At 40.5% G+C, this 21,460-nt stretch overlaps 1 protein-coding gene across 2 annotated transcripts in view; it reads right to left on the bottom strand.

Annotated features, from left to right (window-relative positions):
• The window catches only part of GLRA2 (glycine receptor alpha 2), a 204,727-nt gene that overhangs the window by 26,338 nt on the left and 156,929 nt on the right, over positions 1–21,460 (bottom strand). For both annotated transcript variants that reach the window (XM_082447202.1, XM_082447201.1), the window contains exon 8: positions 12,472–12,621. In XM_082447202.1, coding sequence (XP_082303328.1) covers positions 12,472–12,621 — 150 coding nt within the window. The remainder of the gene's footprint in view (positions 1–12,471; positions 12,622–21,460) is intronic.

The following is a 21,460-nucleotide window of genomic DNA, read 5'->3' as shown; positions in this document are numbered from 1 at the left end:
TCCTATTTGTAATAGTTTGTGTCTGCTAATCCCAAATTCCCACTCCATCCCTCCCCCCCGCCGCCCCCTTGGCAACCACCAGTCTGTTCTCTACGTCTGTGAGTCTGTTTCTGTTCTGTAAATAAGTTCATTTGTGTCATATTTTAGATTCCACATATAAGTGATATCATATGGTATTTGAGACCCAACTCTTGATGATGACCTGAAAGCACCATGTTGTTTCTTGCCTCTGAGCCTTTGCATAACTGTTCCCTCAGCCGGAACATCCTCCTCACCCCTTTTTCATCTGTCAAGTTCTTACTCCTGTGTCAAGACCCAGGTGAACAGTCAATTCCCTGGTGCTGCTAAGTGGAGGAGATGCTCTCTCCTTGGTCGTCACCAAATCTTGCGCTTAAACCTCTCATGTGGTGCACAACATTCTGTGTTGAAATCATTTGTCTGGGAGTCTGTCTATCCTAGCAAACAAAACACAAATAGCACCTAAAGGAGACTAGTTGATACAAGTTTTCTTATTTTAATGTTGAATTCCCTTTAAAAAAATTGTATAGCAAAAGTCTCTTAAAAGGGTCTGTGTGCAAAACTAGAACTTCAACTAAGTTTGATAATTAGAGGATCACTGATGTTAAGGACCTGGGGTAACTGTTTTATTGCAAAAAAGGGGTGGGGGGTAGTAGCTACTGTATTGGTCACATTTTCATTTACGTAGAAAATGTTCTCTTTTCATTCTTGACATTATATCCATTTCTCTACCCCCCTCCTTGGACCATCACATGAGTCATACTTTTGTCTATCCATTCTGTCTGGCAAAAACCTTACTCTTCACAGGCATGTGACCTGCAGTGAACATAGGGGTGCACATATCTTTTTGAAGTAGTGTTTTCATTTTCTTTGGACAAATAACCAGAAGTGGAATAGTTGGGTCATATGGTAGTTCTATTCTTAATTTTTTGAGGAATCTCCATACTGTTTCCCATAGTGGCTGCACTAGTTTACATTCCCACCAACAGTGTACAAGGGTTCCTTCTTCTTTACATCCTCTCCAACATTTGCTATTTCTTTTCTTTTCAATAATAGCCATTCTAACAGATGTGAGGCGATACCTCACTGTGATTTTGATTTGCATTTCCCTAATAATTAGTGATGTTGAACATCTTTTCATGTGCCTGTTTGCCATCTGTATATCTTCTTTGGGAAAATGTCTATTGAGAGTCTCTGCCTATTTTTTAATTAGGTTGTTTTTTAATGTATTTTAGATATTAACCCCTTATCAGACATATTATTTGCAAATATCCTATCTTCCATTGCATGGGTCGCCTTTTCGTTTTGATGATAGTTGTCTTTGCTGTGTAGAAGCTTTTAAATCTGATGTAGTCTCATTTGTTTTTGCTTTTGTTTCCCTTGCCTTTGGATTTGGATCCACCAAAAAAAAACTCAGTAAGACTGATGTCAAGGTGCTAACTGCTTATGATTTCTTCCAGGAATTTTATGGATTCAGGTGTTACATTGACGTCTTTAATCCATTTTGAGTTAATTTTTGTGTATAGTATAAGATAGTGGTCCAGTTTCATGCTTTTGTGTGTGGCCGTCCAGTTTCCCTAACACCATTTATTGAAGAGAGTGTCCTTCCTCCACTGGATGTTCTTTGCTCCTTTGTTAGTTAATTGTCCATATATGTGTGGGTTTATTTTGGGGTGCCCTTTGTGTTCCACTGATCTGTTTTTGTGCCAGTACCGTACAGTTTTGATTACTATAGCTTTGTTGTTTAGTTTCAAATCATAGCGTGTGATGCCTCCAGCTTTGTTCTTCTTTCTCAAGATTGTTTTGGCTATTTGGGATATTTTGTGGTTCCATACAAGTTTTAGAATTATTTGTTCTAGTTCTGTGAAATATGCTGTTGGAATTTTGATGGGGATTGCAATCTGTAGATTGCTTTGGGTAGGATGGACATTTTAACTATTCTTCCAATCCATGAGCATGGAATATCTTTCCATTTGTGTCTTCGACTTCTTTCATTAGTGTCTTAAAGTTTTCAGTGCCCAGGTCTTTTACCTCTTTGGTTAAATTTATTTCTAGGTATTTTATTCTTTTTAATGCAACTGTAAATGGGTTAGTTTTCTTAATTTATTTCTGATAGTTTGTTATTAGTGTATAGAAATGCCACAGATTTTTGTATATTGATTTTTGTATTCTGTGACTTTACTGAATTTGTTTACTAGTTCTAACAGGTTTTTGGTGGAATCTTTAGGGTTTTCTAAAAAGTGACAGTTTTACTTCTTCCTTTCCAATTTAGATGCCTTTTATTTCTTTTTCTTGCCTAATTGCTGTGGCTAGGACTATCTTGAATAAAAGTGAGAAGAGTGGGTGATTTTACTTTCTTAATTTTTTAGAAATTATTTAATTTCTTGTAACCTTTCAATCCCTCATTATCTCTGGTATTGATTACAACAAGAACCTGCTCCTCTTCCTCTTGCCTCCTGTCCTGCTCTGTTTGAAGCATTTTCCATAGTGCCCAACTGGACTTTTTTTTTCATAATGCAGATTTCACCATGGCATCCCCTCCCTACTTAAAAACTTAGTGTCTCCCCATTGCCCCGAGGAGGAAGTTCAACCCTCTTAGCATGGTGTGGAGCCTTTCCTTTCCTAGCACCTGTTCACCTCTCCAGCTTCCTGTCTTGTTACTCAACCCTGAGGGAGCCCACATGTTGGCTTGATACTGTCTTAGTTGGCTTTTTCTAGAAGGCTCTCAGACAAAGATATGAGTACAAATAGTTTATATGGGAGGTCATCTCGGGAGGCGATCTCAGGAGGCACCAGTAGAGGAGTGGGAAAGTGAGGTGGGGAAGGAAACAATGTCAAAGGTGCATTGGTACGCAGGTTACAGTGTGGGCAGCTGGGGCTCAGTGCCACTTGGAATCCCCGGGAGCCAGTGTAGAACATGCCTCAGAGGGACAAGGAAGTTGGGATATTTAACCCCCGCCCCCAGCGGTTACTGATGGAGGGCTGTTCCTGGAGTAAGCCCTCAGTGTTGCCAGCTTGCCCTGCAAAAGTTGAGCGTGCTTTGGGGGCCTAAGACACTCTCCTTCTCCTCACACCAAGGCAGAGCAGAACTTGTAGTAGGAAGCCACCACTGTGGCTTTCCCTTACCTTCAGACTATTTTATTGATTCATTCACTCATAGATTCAGTGTAGATGTATTGCACACTTTCTACAAGCCATCCACAAAGTCTGCCCTTGGGATGCTCACAGGCCAGGGAGAGACAGAAAATGCGTCGGCGTATTAGTCTATGTACATATGACATATTGGGATACAGACTCTACGGTAAACACTGTGCCGTGGGGCACTCTCTGCCTCTAAATACAGTGGTGGCTTCCTAATCCACACAGATCTGTGAAAGCCTCATCTAAACCCCTCAACCTTTAAGACAAAAACCAAACATGCCTCCTGCCTCCCAGGAGAAGCATTTACAACCTCTTCAACATCCTGCTTGCTAAGGAAGCAGTTGTTACCTTAATTAATGATGTATGAAATCCTCTTTAAGCATTTTGTGCAAACATGTGGCAGAGTATGGAAAAAATGCTAAATGACAAAAGAGAACATACACTGTTGCACTGTATTCTTCTTGAAAGGAAAAAAAAAAACTTCCTTCCAAGGACAAGGAAAAAGGAGATCTGTAGGGATCTTCAATCTAAAAATACCTTTATAAAGTATTTTCTGTTTGTTAATCTTTCAATGGCTAGTTTCCCAACGTGGAATCTCTGGGGTTAATGTCCTTGACATGACTATGGACACCTTAGCAAAGGTGTGAGGTAATGACGGCATTTAATTACCGAAAGCCGTTTTCCGAGTTCTCTGGAGCCTCGCTACTCAAAGTGTGGGTCTCTGGACTTGCAGCATCAGCGTCAGCTGGCCCGCAAATGTTGGCAAAGTCCCAGGCTCTGAGCTACTGAGTCAGCATCTCTTGCGCTGGAGCCCAGGGATCTGTGTGTTACCTAGGCGTCAGGTGATGCTCATGTGCACCAACGTTGGAGAAGTACTGATCTAGAGCAGGGCGGTCAAGATGGAGTCCATACACCAGCACCCCCTGTGATTGTTCATTGCAGTCTCTGCAACTGGACAAGGGCACTTGTCATTGGTTATTGTCAATTCCTGTGCTGGTCTACGGAGTGAGGATTCCTAGGCATTCTCCCAGTGTGAGTAACAAACCCACTTTAAGAGTTCCCCACTGGGTTTTCTCTAGAATGAATAAAACTGTTTGTTGCTTGTTTAATGCTGTCCTACTGCCTTCCCTTTCTCTTTAACACCAAACGTGGATGTGTGCGCCTATTGAACCACACATGTTCAGGTGTTAATCCTAAAAATAAGTTTACATTATGACTCTTCACACCAATGAGCATTCCCTAAATAGGTGTGATAAAGAGCTTAATTTTTTTTCCTACCCACATACAAGCATCTTCATCTCTCAGAATCAGGATGTTAATTCAGAGTCTGAACCCAGTATTTTCCAGCTGTGACCCTGCCTTACTTCATGCATGAAGCTATGCATAGCATCATAGATCTTTTTTGGGGGTGGGAGGCATCCACATGAATTGTGTCTTAATGAATGAAGCCAATCAGATGGAGTTTTCCTTCCTACTCAGTTGAGTGTGCATTTGAATAAATAAATCAATTTTTTGAAGGTAGGCTGCTGAATAGAATTTGCCTTTTTCTAATGTGAGGGAAAGACAACTGGCCATCACCCAATGGGCCCCACGTGTATATGAATCAAGCAGGAATTGACTCTGACTGATGTTAGCAGAACCGGAAGTGCTCTCCTGCCTTGGTGGGCGGGTGTTTGCAAGGGTGACACGATTTACATACAAGAAACAGAAAATAATCTAGAATGTTTCATACTGAGAAGTGTAACCTACCAATGTTCTAAACCAAGGTTTTCTCCACCGTGGAACTGTCAACGTTTAGGGCTGGATAATCCTTTGTCGTGGGCACTGTCCTGGGCACTGTAGGGTATTTAACAGCATCCCTGGCCTCCACCCACTAGGTGCCAGTAGCACCCCTCCCTTGGCTGTAACAACCAAACGTATCTCCAGACATTGTCAAATGTGCCTTGAGGGGGGAGGGCAGAATAGCCCAGGTTGAGAACCACTGCTCTAATCCTTTGCAGAGGAAGAAAAAGGTGAGAGACCTTAAAAAGCAAGATTCTCAAAGGTTGACCTTACTCTAAATATAGTTCAGTGGGTCCCCCGTTTGCTTAGATTTGTTTGGTCGGTCAGGCTTAGTGGTAGTGACATCTGCATTTCAGCAGCCTTCTTTCAAAGTCCGTTTACATTCTAATTGGGTTGGCAGGGCCTTAATGGCCTCTGTAGCTTTGAGAAAAGTGCCCTTGTACTAACTGGCTGTGGCTAAACTACATCTTAGCAGTGGGAGGTAAAATGGAAGAATTCAGCTTACCCTTAATCTTTCTACTTCTCTTGTTTGGACACTGTAGAGTAAGAGCACGAATTCATTATTTCAACCCTATGATTATAAAAATAGCTGTACCTGGCTGACATCTTGCTGTGCAGTCTAATTTCCCTTTGTGGAAGAAAGACGAGAGGAGTAAAAATGGGGGAGGGAGCAGGTCGGCAGCCTATTGCTGTATTCTAAGATAGTTGATTTTAATCTGTAGACTATGTTCCCCCATACATTGAGCATAACCTTTATGACCCTGCGTCTACCACATACCTTTGTGGTGCAGAAAGTGGATACTAAAACAAGCAATCACTAAACGTAGAACTTAGCACATATCAGGGCCTATTTTAGGAGCTTTACCCATGGGAAGTCATTTTATTCTCACCACAGTCCTATGAGGCGAATACATATTAACTCTATTTACAGATGAGAAAACTGAGGCACAGGGAGTTTTTTTTTTTTTTTTTTAAGTAACCTGCCAGGGTCACAGACCTGGTAAATTACAGAGCCTCCGTTTGAATGTTGCCAGTTGTAGTAATCTCACAGAATACCAAGCTCAGGGTTACTCTGAGACCATGATAGAGTGAGACAAAACAAGGTCACTTCATAATGTTATCTAAGCACAGATGAAAACAAGGTCACTATGACACCCAGAAAATACTAAACATCTTTCTTTCGGTTAAAATGAGTGACTGCTGCTTCTTTACCAAATATAGTTTTATTTTCACTCTAGTCTGCCCTCCTATAAATAAGATTTATTGAGATACCTAATCACTGAATTTCCCCTGCTTTCTGACAGCATCCAGTCTAGAGCAAACCTCTGCTTCCGTAGGCTTTCCTCCCAAATCGCCCAGTTTAGAGCCCTCTCTATGTTCCCCCCTCACTGCAAAGAGTAGTAAACCCAACTTAACTACCAGCTTGTTCCTGGTGGCGTTTGCTTGAAGGGCATTGACACCTATTTGTCAGTGTTAAAAAGCTAGAAGTAGTAGCTAATTTTCCAGATGAGTAAATCACTATCAAGAAGATTAATACATTCTAAAAAATGGGCCAAATCCAATGAGGTGAACATTTATAGCAATAAATATAAAGTCCTTTCTTTAGGTTTGAAAAAAATCAAGCACATAATCAGGAACAGATAACTTGACAGCTATTTGTATTAATAGGAAAAAAAAGACTTGGGAAATGAACAAGCATTAGCGACGTCAAAATGAGCCAGTCGTGGAATATGACCACTGAAAAGCACTACTATAATTTAATGCTCTATTAAAAAAGTACAGATAAAGAGAGGGGATATTACTGCTTTTCTGTATTACATACTGATCATGCCTGGACTGTCACATTCTGTGACTCATACTTCAAGATGTCACTAGCGAACTAGAGAAAGGGTGACCAGTGTGCTGAGGGGCTGTAAGCTGTATCATAGGAAGGACTAGGTCAGTTTAGCTCAGAAACTTTGAGAAGACCTGCCAGCTCACCATCCTTAAGTGTTTGAAGGGATGTCTCCAGGAAGAGAGGAAGGAGACTTTGGTCCTTAAGGAGAAGGAATGTTGGTCTGACTGGGGACTTTCCAGGACCCCATGGGTGTGAAAAAGCCACTCCCAGGTGACCATTTGCTCTGGGTCCTTGTCTTCTGGCCTTCACCAGTGGGGCTTATGCCCCATTGGAATGGGAAGATCTAAGGGCCTTGGAACATTGAGGAGGAAATAGTGCAGGGCTCTGGACCTCCCGAGTGGAGGGACAGGGCTTCTAAGTTGTTCCCCTCCTGGGGCATTGCACTGGGATTTGAGGCTAAAGCCTGGATAACGATAAAATAGCTACTGTTCTTGTAGGTTTATTCCCCTCCAGTAGGTCAATGGGAAGATGATTGGTTAAGAGCAGGATTCAGATATTTCTAGGTAAAGTGTCCTAAATAATACCCCCCCATACATTTCAATTTTATATTCTTCTGTAAAACGTACAACAAATGGGTAGAAAGTGACACCTTATGAAAAGGAACAAATTACATACTATGCGTGCTTGAAAGAGTGGTATCATTTCCACCCTGTAGGATCAGGAAATTATTATTTTTAAATTGAAGTATAGTTGATTTACAATGTTGTGTTAGTTTCAGATGTACAGCAAAGTGATTCAGTTATATGTATATATATTTCAGATTACTAGGAAGTTATCTTTTGGGAAATTGGCAATCTATCTAAGAATTAAAGGACAGGTAAATGAAGGGAGGGAAAGGGAAAATGGCAGAAAAAATGAGTACTTTCCCAAGTTACTGTCACGTGAGACATTTTGGTCAGGGCCTCACATTCTCACCCTGTTGTCTAATTAGGTTGAGGCCCCATCTTTTCTTCTGGGGAGGTTGAAGTCTAAACAGTGTGTTCACAACATTCCCTTTAAGAGGCGGCTCATCCTCAGGTGGCCTGGAAGCCATAACCATGTTCTCAAGCAGCTACAATTTCTGTTTAGTCACTGAAAATAAAGAAGTCAGAGCTCTATGCGGAACTGGAAACCTGAAATCAGGCACAATGCCAAAGTCAGGAGTGGTGTGGCCAGATATGAAAAGACGAGGCGAGAGAAGCGCAGGTGAGGCTTTAAAGATCTTATGGTGAAGTTGTTAAACCATCACATGGTGTGAAAAGTTACTGGAGCTGAGGGCATAACATAAAAATAGGATTTTACTACTTAGACCTGGGGCACATCAACTTTTTACAGGCTGGGGTTGGCCCAACCATAGGGATTTGCAGGTTCTGTCAGTGAAGATCTCAGCTTGATTGTTGCTGAGAAACTCTGCTTTGATAAAATTGGCTGCTTTTTGAGATGTAGAAAAGGTAGAGCAGATACACCTAGTTGCGTATTGCCTGGTCCCCTCCTTGAAAGTGACCCTGTTTCATAACTTGATGGTTCAATAAACACCAGGCCCTCTTCCCATGTAAGTAAATGTCATCTCCGGGTTCTCTCAGTAAACATCTTCCTTGAATAAATCATCATGCCAATGTCACTTTGGGAAGTAATCTGCTCTGGGATTTTCTTACACCGTCTAAAGAATCAGGCTGGATTGTGTCGGGGAGGTCAGTTTCCCAATGGGAAATTAAAGAGATGACTTTTTTATTGGGAATATTGAACATTTTAACATGGTGGCTTGTTTTTGTTTTTAAACTCAGGCCACAACCTATTAGGGTCTGTGAAAATTTAATGGTTCAAGACCAGCTGGGCTGGAACTAGGGCAAGGTAAGGTCTCAGGTGCAAAATGTAAGGGGCTGCCAAAACCCCAGTACTTCAGATCAATATTTTAATGCAATATTTGAAAAATTCCTTATTAATGCAAAAATCCATGGGGAAAAACTACCAAATTTAAATAAAAACAAGATCTGACCCTGTACTTGTGTGACTAATCTCACTTGCCTCACTCTAATCTCATCCCTGATGGACCAGCCTTAAAAAAACAGAATAGAAAATATTAGGGTGCATTAGAGGTGTTTGTTTCAAGTGTGTGAGTGGGAGAGAGATACTGGATCAGAATGTAAGATGTAAAACGTGAACTCCGCAGAGCAGCAGCTGAGGTCCGGGACGCTGGAGCCAGGCTGCCTGCGTGTGTGCCTTTGGGCGTTTTACTTAACCTCTCAGGGCTTTCCTCTCCTCGTCTGTACAACGGAGATAAGAACACTGCCTTCATTATTGGCAGGATGACCACTTAATTGATCCCAACAAGGACAGTTTTGATAGTGGAAAGTGGCTCGGATAATCCAGCTCTATAATGTTGATGCTTTTTTATTTTACAGCAATTATCAAACAGTAAGACAATTACAGATTTAAATCATCAAAAAATGACAAAGCCATTCAATCATGAGCATTTAGATGCCCACAGCAAGACTGCTCAGCCTCTATTTTGTTGGTCTCATGTTCACTGAACTTACGATTTTCCCATGTTTTCCACTGACCCCACCAAAGGGTGGCCTAGTGGCTTGCTGGGTTTTGTATGCCATGTCATGGACCAAGGCTGGTGCCCCAGATGGCCAGCAGAACAGCAGTATCTCATCACTGACAGACCAAAAGAAAGAAAGATTTATCCCTAGCCTCTTGTGTCTGAGTGCACTTCATTTTATCAGCAAGCTCCCTTCCAGCTATCCTGGAAAGAGTGTTAGTTATGACATTGCTTCTGGAAAGGGTCAAGAGCAGAGGCCAGGGATGGTGATGGTTATTTTTTAGATTTCAGCACATGTTAAAGTGAGAACTTGTGTACCGCACCTGTGTACCCCCAACCCAGAAGATCACACCATGACAGAAAGCAGATGTATAGAGTGGAGGTCCACCAAACCCATCTGAGTTTATTTTAATGCAACTATTAATAAGTGTTTTGGTTTAAAACGAATAATCCAAGACAAATGCTAAATTACACAGGGCATCAGGAAAATAGGCAGAAACAGGACTTTCTGCAGTAAACTGGGCTGTATGATCACAGTACTCACAGTGGTGGGGACTAAATGAATTCTTGTATGGAAAGTACGGTTTATAGTAACCCCTCAGTCAGTGCGAGCTCTTGTTACCATTTTTTCTAAACATAATTCAGACTCAGAAAAATTGGAAAGTGCCACCTTGGAAAGATGCCATTTCCTAAGGGACAAATAATTGGAAATGCCTCCCCCTCCTTTTTTTTTTTTTTTTTTTCAAAATTCAATTGTCAATGATAGTAAGAGCCTTGACTGCAAAGGGGCACCTGCTGATTGTTTTAATTGAAGTTTTAAATTTAATTGTAAACTTTAAATTTATAACCACAGACCTCAGATGGGCTCTCCCACTACCTCTGCCTCAGCATTCTGACCCCATCTCTCTCCTTGGAGCAATGGCTTTTTTATTCTCCCAGACTACTATTTAATACTATATCTTTCCTCCTTAAACCTTCTCCATTCCTCCTTTCCATCCCGTTTTCAGCCGATAACCTGCCTCATAATCCTTGGAAATGATAGGAGCAGTTAGGAGCTCCTACATCGTACCATCATCAAACTACCAGTGGCTCAGCACCCATCGTCATTCTCCCATTTTGTCGGTACAGCGGTGCAGCACACGGGCTCTGGACACGGCATCACACCTCGGGTCTTGCCGTGCTACTTCGTGGCGCGTGAGCACGGGCAAATTATTTAACCGTGCTTTGGTATCCTCATCAATGAACTGATACTAATTTAAGTCATTATTAAAATGGCTGAAATATCTGTCTCCATGTAAGGCCAACCCTGACCCTTGGCTCTGGATTTCACCCTTTCTCATCTTCTCAAGGTGTTTTCTTTTTTTCCTTGAAATTATGGTGTCCTTTCACTGCAGTGTTGATTTCTCCCTTTTTGCTACAGTATTCCTGTTGTCAAACATGTTCTTTTATTTTCCATTTTGAAAAAAGTTTCCTCCCATGATCCCACATTACCTTCCATGCTATCTTCTAGGCTCCCAGCGGGTTTAATTTATCATTTTTTAGGGGGAACAGATTTTGAAAAGTCTCTCTCATCTCTTGTATGTAAAATTTTAACTTCAGTTCGCTAGTGATATTGTTACAGGCACTGGAGTTCTCTGTATCCAAGAGCATATTTCTCTCCCAGAATCTGAAACTGAAAGCAAGTGCAAGGCTTCTGGAGTCCTATATGAAATTAAATTATAAACCAGGGCACTGCTTCCCAAATGTGTCTGCACACTGGCATTGCCTGGGGACCTTCAGAAGATACACCTGTGCGCCATTCCAAGACTGGGATTAATGGGTATGGGGTATGGCCAAGGTTTGGGATTTTTGAAAGATCTCCAGGCTATTCTAATGTGCCGGCAAATTTGGGAACCACTGAACTGGAGATTTAGAGCCATGTATTTCCAACCTCAAACTTCTAGATAATGTAAGTTTTGGGTTTCTGCATTAAAATTAAAGTTGAGACAATGAGATCAGTCTAATTGGATTTATCAGGTTGAAATCAACATGAGTAGGGACCTTATTTACATAAAGCCGAGCAATTCATAAAAAAGTCAATCAAAGCAGTTTTGTGAGCAAAGACACGTACACAAATTATCAATGTTCAAAGCAACAGGATTTTAAAGTAATTTTGTCAAATGGAATATATATCTCCAACTACAGTTGCTAGATAAAACACAGGGCTCCCAGTTACATTTGAATTTCAGATAAACAACAAATAATTTATTAATATAAGTCTGTTCCATGCAACATCTCGGATGTACTTATACTAAATATTTATTATTTATCTGAAATTCAGGCTTAACTGTGTGCCCTATATATTTTTTAAATTGAAGTCTAGTAAATTTACAATGTTGTGTTAGTTTCAGGTGTATAGCCAAGTGATTCAGTTATATATATGTATATGTGTGTGTGTGTGTGTATTCTTTTTCTCATTCTTTTCCCTTATAGGTTATTACAAGATATTGAGTATAGTTCCCTGTGCTATACAGTAGGTCCTTGTTGGTTATCTATTTTATATATAGTAGTGTGTATGTGTTAAGCCCAAACTCCTGACTTATCCCTCTTCCCCCTTTCCCCTTTGGTAACCATAAGTTTGTTTTCTATGTGTGTGAGTCTACTTCTGTTTTGTAAATAAGTTCATTTGAATCATTTTTTTTAGATTCCACATATAAGTGATATCATATGATATTGGTCTTTCTCTGTCTGACTTACTTTAGTTAGTATGATAATCTCTAGTTGCATCCATGTTGCTGCAAATGGCATTATTTTGTTCTTTTTTGTGGCTGAGTAATATTCCATTGTGTGTGTGTGTGTGTGTGTGTGTGTGTGTGTGTGTGTGTGTGTGTGTACACCACATCTGTTTTAGCCATTCATCTCTCGATGAATTTTATTTGCTAAATGTGACAATTCTGTCCCAATTTTAAAGGACTAACCTGAGCAGTAATTCAGTATAGTAGGATGAATCAGGACAAAAATTAACTTCAGCTTCTTGCTCACTATGTATTGTTCTATTTTCTAAATTACATTGCCTGGATAACCACCTCAAGCTCTACCTGACTTTGTCTGCACTCAGGGTCAACTGTACCTTATTCTGCCTCTTCTGCCTTCTCCGGAGCCGCAGAAACTCCTTGTGCTGCCTGGAGACAAAGTTCACTGCTGCATATTCCAGTAAGGCTGCAAACACAAACAGAAGGCACACTGCCATCCAGATGTCAATCGCTTTTACGTAGGAGACCTGAGAGAGAGGGAGAGACAGAGACACCGTGAAAACTTGTGGGGAAACCAGGTTACTTATGGTGTGAGCAGTAGAATAACCTCACTTCCCTTCATCAAGGATTATCTTCTAGGCTTTCCTTAAGAAAGTGCTTAAGTGTTTTCCATCCCACTTTGCAGATTCTGGGCAGAGCAGTGAAAGTTACATGCCCCCCTGCCCCAGGCCCTTGTTCCATTTCTCTCGGTATAGCCCACCTGCTCAAGTAACCTCATCCCTGAGACCAGCTCCAAAGGTGACTACAAGAATTGCCTTCGTGAAAAAAAAGAAAGAAAAAACTTTGAGGTAAAACAGTGGGCGCTGCTCTTGAAACTGCTCATTTCCTTCTATTTTTTCTTACCATTTAAAAACTCATTAAGATAATTCCAAAACTTGGATGAGAAATAAACTATATATGGCTTTGGGTCCTTCAAAAACCAATTTGTAACTTCCATTCAGCTTTTGGTCCTAACTGACGCAGAAACAAGTTTCTTCTTTTTTTTTATTGAAGTATACAATATTATACAAGTTACAGGTGTATAATATAGTGATTCACAATTTTTAAAGGTTGTACTCCATTTGTAGTTATTTCAAAATGTTGGCTGTGTTCCCAGTGTTGTACAATATATCCTTGTAGCTTATTTTATACATAGTAGTTTTTACCTCTTAATCCCCTACCCCTAAATTGCCCCTCCCTTCTTCCCTTGCCCCACTGGTAACCACTAGTTTGTTCTCTATATCTGTCAGTCTTCTTTTTTGTTATAGTCACTAGTTTGTTGTATTTTTTAGATTGCACACATAAGTGATACCGTACAGTATTTGTCTTTCTCTGTCCGACTTAGGTGCAAATGGCAAAATTTAATTCTTTTTTATGCTGAGTAGCATTCCATTGTGTGTGTGTGTGTGTGTGTGTGTGTGTGTGTGTGTGTGTGTGTGTGTACACACCACATCTTCTTTATCCATACATCTATTGATGGACACTTAGGTTGCTTCCATATCTTAGCAATTCTAAATAACGCTGCTATGAACACTGGGGTGCATGTATCTTTTCGAATTAGTGTTTTTGTTTTTTTCAGATATATACCCAGGAGTGGAATTGCTGGGTCATATGGTAGTTCTATTTTTAGTTTTTTTAGAAACCTCCATACTGTTTTCCCTAGTGGCTGCACCCCTTTTCTCCACATCCTCGCCAACATTTGTTATTTGTGTTCTTTTTGATGGTAGCCATACTGACAGGTGTGAGGTGATATCTTACTGTGGTTTTGATTTGCATTTCCCTGATGATTAGCGATGTTGAACATCTTTTCATGTGCCTGTTGGCCATCTGCATATCCTCTTTGGAGAAATGTCTATTCGGGTCTTCTGCCCACTTTTTTAATCGAGTTGTTTGTTTTTTTTGATGTTGAGTTGTATAAGCTGTTTATATATTTTAGATATTAACCCCTTATCGATCATATCATTTGCAAATATTTTCTTCCATTCCATAGGTTGTCTTTTCATTTTGTTCATGATTTCCTTTGCTGTGCAAAAACTTTTAAGTTTGATTAGGTCCTACTTTTTTATTTTTGCTTTTATTTCCTTTGCTTTAGGAGACAGATCCAAAAAAAATATTGATGTGATTTATGTCAAACAGTGTTCTGCCTGTGTTTTCCTCTAGGATTTTTATGGTTTCTGATCTTATATTTAGGTCTTTAATCCATTTTGAGTTTATTTTTGTATATGGTGTAAGAGAATGTTCTAATTTCATTCTTTTACATGTAGCTGTCCAGTTTTCCCAGCACCACTTATCGAAGAGGCTGTCTTTTCTCCTTTGTATATTCTTGCCTCCTTTATCAAAGATAAGGTGACCATATGTGCGTGGGTTTATCTCTGGGCTTTCTATCCTGTTCCATTGATCTATATTTCTGTTTTTGTGCCAGTACCATACTGTTTTGTTTACTATAGCTTTGTAGTATAGTCTGAAGTCAGGGAGAATGATTCCTTCAGCTCTGTTCTTCTTTCTCCAGATTGTTTTGGCTATTCGGGGTCTTTTGTATTTCCATACAAATTTTACAATTATTCTCGTTCTTTGAAAAATGCCATTGGTATTTTGATAGGGATTTCATTGAATCTGTAGATTGCCTTGGGTAGTATCATCATTTTAACAATATTAATTCTTCCAATCCAAGAACGTGATATATCTGTCCATCTGTTTGTGTCATCTTCAATTTCTTTTATCAGTGTTTTATAGTTTTCGGAGTACAGGTCTTTTACCTCCTTAGGTAGGTTTATTCCTAGGTATTTCATTCTTTTTGATGTGATGATAAATGGGATTGTTTCCTTAATTACTCTTTCTAATATTTTGTTGTTAGTGTATAGAAATGCAACAGATTTCTGTATATTAATTTTTTTATGCAGCAATTTTACCAGATTCATTGATGAGCTCTAGCAGTATCAGGTGGCATCTTCAGGATTTTCTATGTATAGTATCATGTCGTTTGCAAACAGTGACAGTTTTACTTCTTCTTTTCCAATTTGGATTCCTTTTATTTCTTATTTTCTGATTGCAGTGGCTAGGACTTCCAATACCATGTTGAATAAAAGTGGCAAGAGTGGGCATCCTTGTCTTGTTCCTGATCTTAGAGGAAATGCTTTCAGCTTTTCACTGTTGAGTATGATATTAGATGTGAGTTTGTGATATATGGCTTTTATTATGTTGAGGTTAAATAGTTTTAAACTATCACAATTCAAGATATTCAACCAAAGTAAAATATCAGGGCTGTAGCCTTGGGAAGGTATCTGGTTAAAAAGGAAACTTTTATGACCCTTCAGTGATTGGTTGAGTGCTTTGTACATCTTATTTGATAAAGCAGATTCTGAAAGCAAATACTTTTTACTTGCAATGAAAAGTTCCCTTCATCTCACTCAACTTCCAATTATTTTTTAAAATATGAGGGGGAAAATAATTAGATGAAGTTGTAACATGTTGGACCACAGACTACAAATGATTCTTATTCAACTGCCTATGTGAATGTGTACTATCTAGTTCTAATTTTTAAATAGGGTTTCCTGCTTTTTGATAGCTGTCACTGAGTGTTTGCCATCCAGAATTTATGCATTTTACATATATTAATTTTCTAACCATTATGACAACTGTATTACCCCCATTTTCTGGTGAGGAAACTGGGGTACAGAGAGGTTAAATTATTACCCAAGGTGAGAAAGCTAAAAGGTGGCAGAGCTAAGATTGGAATTGGAACCCAGACTGACTAGTGAATCTCCTTTCTGGACACACACAAACATACTACTAGGATTATACCTTTTGTATCTTGCATTTCCCTTTGACCTTTATAGTGAGCATTTCCCATGTAATTTAACTTTCTTCTAAATCATAATTTCCAGTGCTTGTATAATTGTCTATACCATCATTAATCATTCTGTATGATAGAATATTTAGGGTGATTTTTAGTTTCATTTTATGCTACTATAGATTTGGGAGCTATGAATATTCTCCCCCCCCCAAATAGTTAACTGTATCTCTGATTATTTGTTAGGTCAATTTTTAGACTGGGATTATGGGAGTAAATGCTAAGAAAATATGCTCCTGACTTAGAAAGTTAGTAGGAGCATAGAGGATGTAAAAGCAGAGACTCTAGAATGAGATGCCTGAAGTAAGAAACACTGCTCTGTTCTTGACTCTAACTTTGCCAGATTGTTTAACCTGTCTCTGCTTCCCCTCCTCATCTGTATAAAGGAAAATAATAGCTATTTCATAGAGTTATGTGGATAAAATCACTTAATGTATGCAAAGTGCTTAGAATAGTGTTTGGCACAGAGTAAGTGCTATATAAATGTTTGCAATTATTTGACTACATAAGGGTGTGATTTTGTTAATAGAAAAATCTTGGAAGAGACAGAAAAATCAACAAGGAAAATAAAAATCACCCACAGTCCTAATATATTCCAATTATTATTTTTAAGGTTACCACCTGCCTTACACTGTTTGTCCCCATCAATCTGAACTACTTGTCAGTCCCACATATGTTGTGACAAAGTGGTATAGCACCTGGGATGCTTATTCTCAGTCTTTCTGATTAACAGATGACTCAGAATCCTTCATGCCTTGGCTTGGATACCAGCTCCTCTGGGAAGCATCCCTAACCTTCCTACTTTTGTCTCATCTGGGTTGGGGGCCACTTTTCTTTGCTCCCTTATAACTCTCTATTGAGCCTGTCTGTTCTTTTTCAGTCCAGCAGCTTCCCTGACCCCACCACTAGACTCACTAGACTGTAAACTTTTTTTTTTTTTTTTTTAGAAAGGTCCTGTGTAGTATTACTCTTTGTATCACTAGCCCAGGACCTGGCAAATAGTGAGTAAACATTAGATATGTGGGATGGATGGATAAATGGATGATTGAATGACAGAAGGAAGGAATGAAGGAAATACCTGGCTATCTTTCCATTTTTGTACTTTAACTTCAACAATTCTTTACTATATAACATTACCCACAATTGTATATATTTGATATTTCTGAGAGTGGACTATTAGTGCATTTAAATTCTCTCAGCTCACCAAGCATTCCTGGAATGTTTCTTTCCTTAATAAGCAATAATTTTCTTATATTTGCTGTTCTGGAGCAGTCCTATTCTCCTGTAATAATAGAACATTACCAATCACAGCATTCCAGTTATATATTATTCAGATGGCCTTTGAATGTTTTAAGACCTAATAATGAGAAGAATTTGTCAATGCCTGATAGATGTCCATACCAAAAGCTAAGTCCAGTAGAACTCACCATCATTCCTCCCCTTGCTAGTGTTTACAGCACTCAGTCATTTGTAAACCTTTCCCCCCGTCTCCTTCTAGCCATCAGCAGGCCAGGCACGTATTTGGCCTCTTTTATAGCTGCTCATAAACGAATCCTTTCAGTCTCTTCATCATTTTGGTTGGTCTCTGAGTTTCCTCCAAATCATGATCATCTTTCCAGCATTGAAGTGCTGGTATTAACTGCATTATTCACACGGATTTAGGTGGTGGTGTGAGACATCTATTACATATGATAGGATGTTCCTTCAGTGCTGGTCTCTCAGGACTGAAATGCCTTTTTGTTACTTCTATCCAGCTCTGATGTCAGATTCTCTCCCTTTGGCTGCTAATCCTTAGATGTTTTTACCTCACATTTTTTCCTGTCACATTATTTTTATGATTCCTGGGCTTACATGACCCCTTCCTGAACTACTTTACTACAGTCTTGCAAAATAGTTTTCAAATTAATGAAGCTCTCAAAATGCTAGTATGATTCATTTAGTGTTATCTTTCCAGGTATATTTAATTCAGAAACATAAACACTGAGGGCCTACTATGTGGAAGGCACTGTAGTAGGTGCTGGTGGGAGGTGGAGCAGAAGATACAAGAATAACTAAGATGCACATTGATTCTTCCCAGGACTCCCCAGGTGATACTCCAGGGGAACCTGTTCATACTGTGCTCCAGAAAGCATCATTCACATAGGTCAGGGAGCAGCAAATTAGGACCTATGAATCGAATCTGCCCCACCACATTTTATAAATAGTTTTATTGCAACACAGCCATACTCATTCATTTATATATTGTCCACGGCAGCTTTTACAGTAAAATGGCACAGTTGAGTAGTTGTGACAGAGACCATACGGTCTGGAAACCCTAAAATACTATGTGGCCCTTTACAGAAAATGTTTGCCAGCCCCTGACATAGACTGCAGTGTTGTCTGGTTTGTCCTGGGGATGTAAATCTTGGTGGCCCTGCTTGGTGCTTGAGAAAACCACGGTCTAGTGAGGGAGACAGTCAAGTGAACATAAAACTGATACAAAGCAGATGGTCTCATGTGCCAAAGTAGAGGAAAAACCAAAAGGTGGCTGGAAGATGGGGAGGTCAATGTTGACAGGGAAAATCAGAAAAGGCTTCGTTCCTGGATGGCATGGCATTTGACTTAGGGCTTGAGGAAAGCCAGGACTTTGATGGGTGGAAGAAGCTGTGAAAGCAAAACCATGAAGATGGGAGAGAATAGGTGGGCTTGAGGATGGTGAAGCGTCCAGTGACTGGGATGTGCTGGGTACCGGGCAAGTGCATGGTGAGGTATGGACAGGTAGGCTGGGCCAGCACAACGGCCGGGCAGAGGCATCTGGGTTTCACACTGCTGGTAAAGATAAGCTAATTATGGTTTTGAGGTGGGGTATAGACATATAAGTCCTTTTCTAATTAGCTTGAATTTCTTTGTCTCAAAAGCAAGAGTCTTAGCAAAAGTAGACATTCTCCCTCCATATAGAAATTTACCTTCTCTCCTGACACTCTCAACTCTACACAGGGTCAGTTCTCTTCCAAGCTTTCTAACAACATCTCTGAATCCTTTGCTGAATCTTCTTCGATTTCTTATCTGTGGTCCTTGAACTCTTTCCTCTTCAATTTTCCCTGTATCTTCAGGTCCTCAATAAATTCATCCACTCCTATAGTTTCTCTCTCTCTCTGTGTGTGTGTGTGTGTGTGTGTGTGTCTCCCATAGCAGAGATTGGCCAAGTTCTTGTGAATCCCATTTCCTCTTCCTGGGACACCAGTAAACTAGATTTTCCAGTTCAGCTGGATCCCTAGTGGAATGTGGGCAGAAGTAATATACACTGCTTCAGGGCCTCTAAAATCTCCCAAGAGGTCATTAGGACTTAACCTTTCTGCAGCCACCTTGTCACTCATCTAAGATGGCAGTGCCATAAGATGGAAGAAGCCTGGATCCCTAAAAGACGCAGGGCCACCCACTTCACAGTGGAATGTAATGTGAGTGAGAAATAAAGTTTTATTGTTTTAAGCCATGGAGATTTCAGGGTTTTGTGTTTCCAATACTCCCAAACCCATCACTCAGCCCTGACCTCCTGACCTCTCACAGCATTCTTGTGCTAATTATAAAAGCCCCAGTGTGTGGGGGGGTACTTCACTGGTGGTCAAGTGGTAAAGAATCCACCTTACAATGCAGGGGATGTGGGTGGTTCCATCCCTGGTCAGGGAACTAAGATCCCATGTGCCGCGGGGCAACTAAGCCCATGTTCCACAACTACTGAGCCCGCGCGCCTCAACTAGAGCCCACGTGCTGCAAACTACAGAGCCCACGCGCTCTGGAGCCTGCGTGCCACAACTAGAGAAGAGAAAACCCACATGCCACAACGAAAGATCCCGTGCCACAACGAAGATCCCACATGCCGCAACTAAGACCCGACACAGCCAAAAATAAATAAAATAAATTTTAAAAAATAAATTAAAAAAATAAAAGGCCTGGGAAATTCCCTGGCGGTCCAGTGGTTAGGAACCCACGCTTCCACTGCAGGGGGCATGGGTCTGATCCCTGGTCCGGAAACTAAGATCCCACAATGCCGTGCAGCATGGCCAAAAAATATATAAAAAGGCCCGCAGTTAGGATGTGCAAAAGCAAAATCATTAAATGCCCCTCCTTCCCATTCACTTCATTTGAATCTTGCTTCCCACTGGCAACGCTAGTTTCACCATTAGTTCTTTCTTTGCCTTCACCTCTATTATTCAATCTGTTGCAAAAGCTCAACATTGACTTCTGCAAAGCACCCTTAGGTTTACCCTTTTCTGTCCATTCCAAAGATGTCACTGCAACCCTGGCCACCAACGCTTACACCTGGTTATTATAACAACTTCCTAACTGATCACCCTGTACCCAGTTCTTCCTTGTGGCACTTTATCCTTTTGCTTCTGCCAGATTAAATTTAAACACCAATTCATTTTGCAACACATCTGCTTAAGAACTACTGTGGCTGCCTAGTATAGGCTCTAGTATCCAAGATCTCACACAGCATGTGTCCTCCCTAGTTATTCAGTCTTATTCCACCCTTTCCTAACATGAACCTTGTGCTTTGTTTAAGCAGTTCTGCTTACCCTGAGGAAGCCAAGTCCATTCCTACTGAGAATCCCACTCATTCTCAGATGGGTGTGATTTTGCACCACAGGAGACGTTTGGCAATGTCTGGAGATATTTTTGGTTGTCACAACCAGGGGGAGGTGCTACTGGTGTCTAGTTGGTTGAGGTCAGGGATGCTGCTAAACATCCTATAAAGCACAGGACAGTCCCCACAGTGAATAGTTATCCAGCCCAAAATGGCAATAATTCTGAGACTGATAAGCTCTGAGATAGAGAAAGCACCCGCCCCCAACCCAGGTATCCGTGCCTGGTTCAGTGGTCCTCAGCTGGCGCTGATGTTGCCGTGAGAGGACACTTGGCAATGTCTGAAGGTGGTTTTGGTTGTCCCACCTGGGGAGTGAGGTTTTGCCACAGGCTTCTAGTGAGTAGAAGCCAGGGATACTGCTAAAAGCCCAACAATGCATAAGACAGCCCCCATGACAAAGAATTATCCAGCCCCAAATGTTAATAGTATTAAGGCTGAGAAATCTTGGTTTACGCTCTTCTCCCAGCATAGAGATTCTTCCTCCCTTTTCCTGCTTTCTCTACCTATGTATTTCCAGGTAATTCCTCAAGGAGTAGCTCAATCTCCATCTCCAGAGTGATGCTTTCTCTGCCTATTCTAGCCCACAGTGGTCTTACCCATCTTTAGGATTTGTAATGCACTGATAGTTAGGATCAGACAGTTGAGTGTTTGCTTCATGTTTGCATGTTTTATCTGCCCAATTAAAGTATAGGATGCTTGGAAGATAAAGACCCAGGGATGTCTTTTGTATCTATACCCCCAAGAACAAGTCTTTGTGCATTGAGTAAATGCCCCATAGTTTCTGTTGACTGACAAGTTATTCAAGCTGCATATAAATTCAAATTCCTTTCACAATCACTAAAGGGAAAAAATT

Source organism: Balaenoptera physalus, assembly GCF_965194825.1.
Source record: "Balaenoptera physalus genome assembly, chromosome: X".
NCBI classification, from domain to species: domain Eukaryota; kingdom Metazoa; phylum Chordata; class Mammalia; order Artiodactyla; family Balaenopteridae; genus Balaenoptera; species Balaenoptera physalus.
Note: the sequence above shows the minus strand (reverse complement) of the source record. Positions and strands in the feature narration are given on the sequence as shown.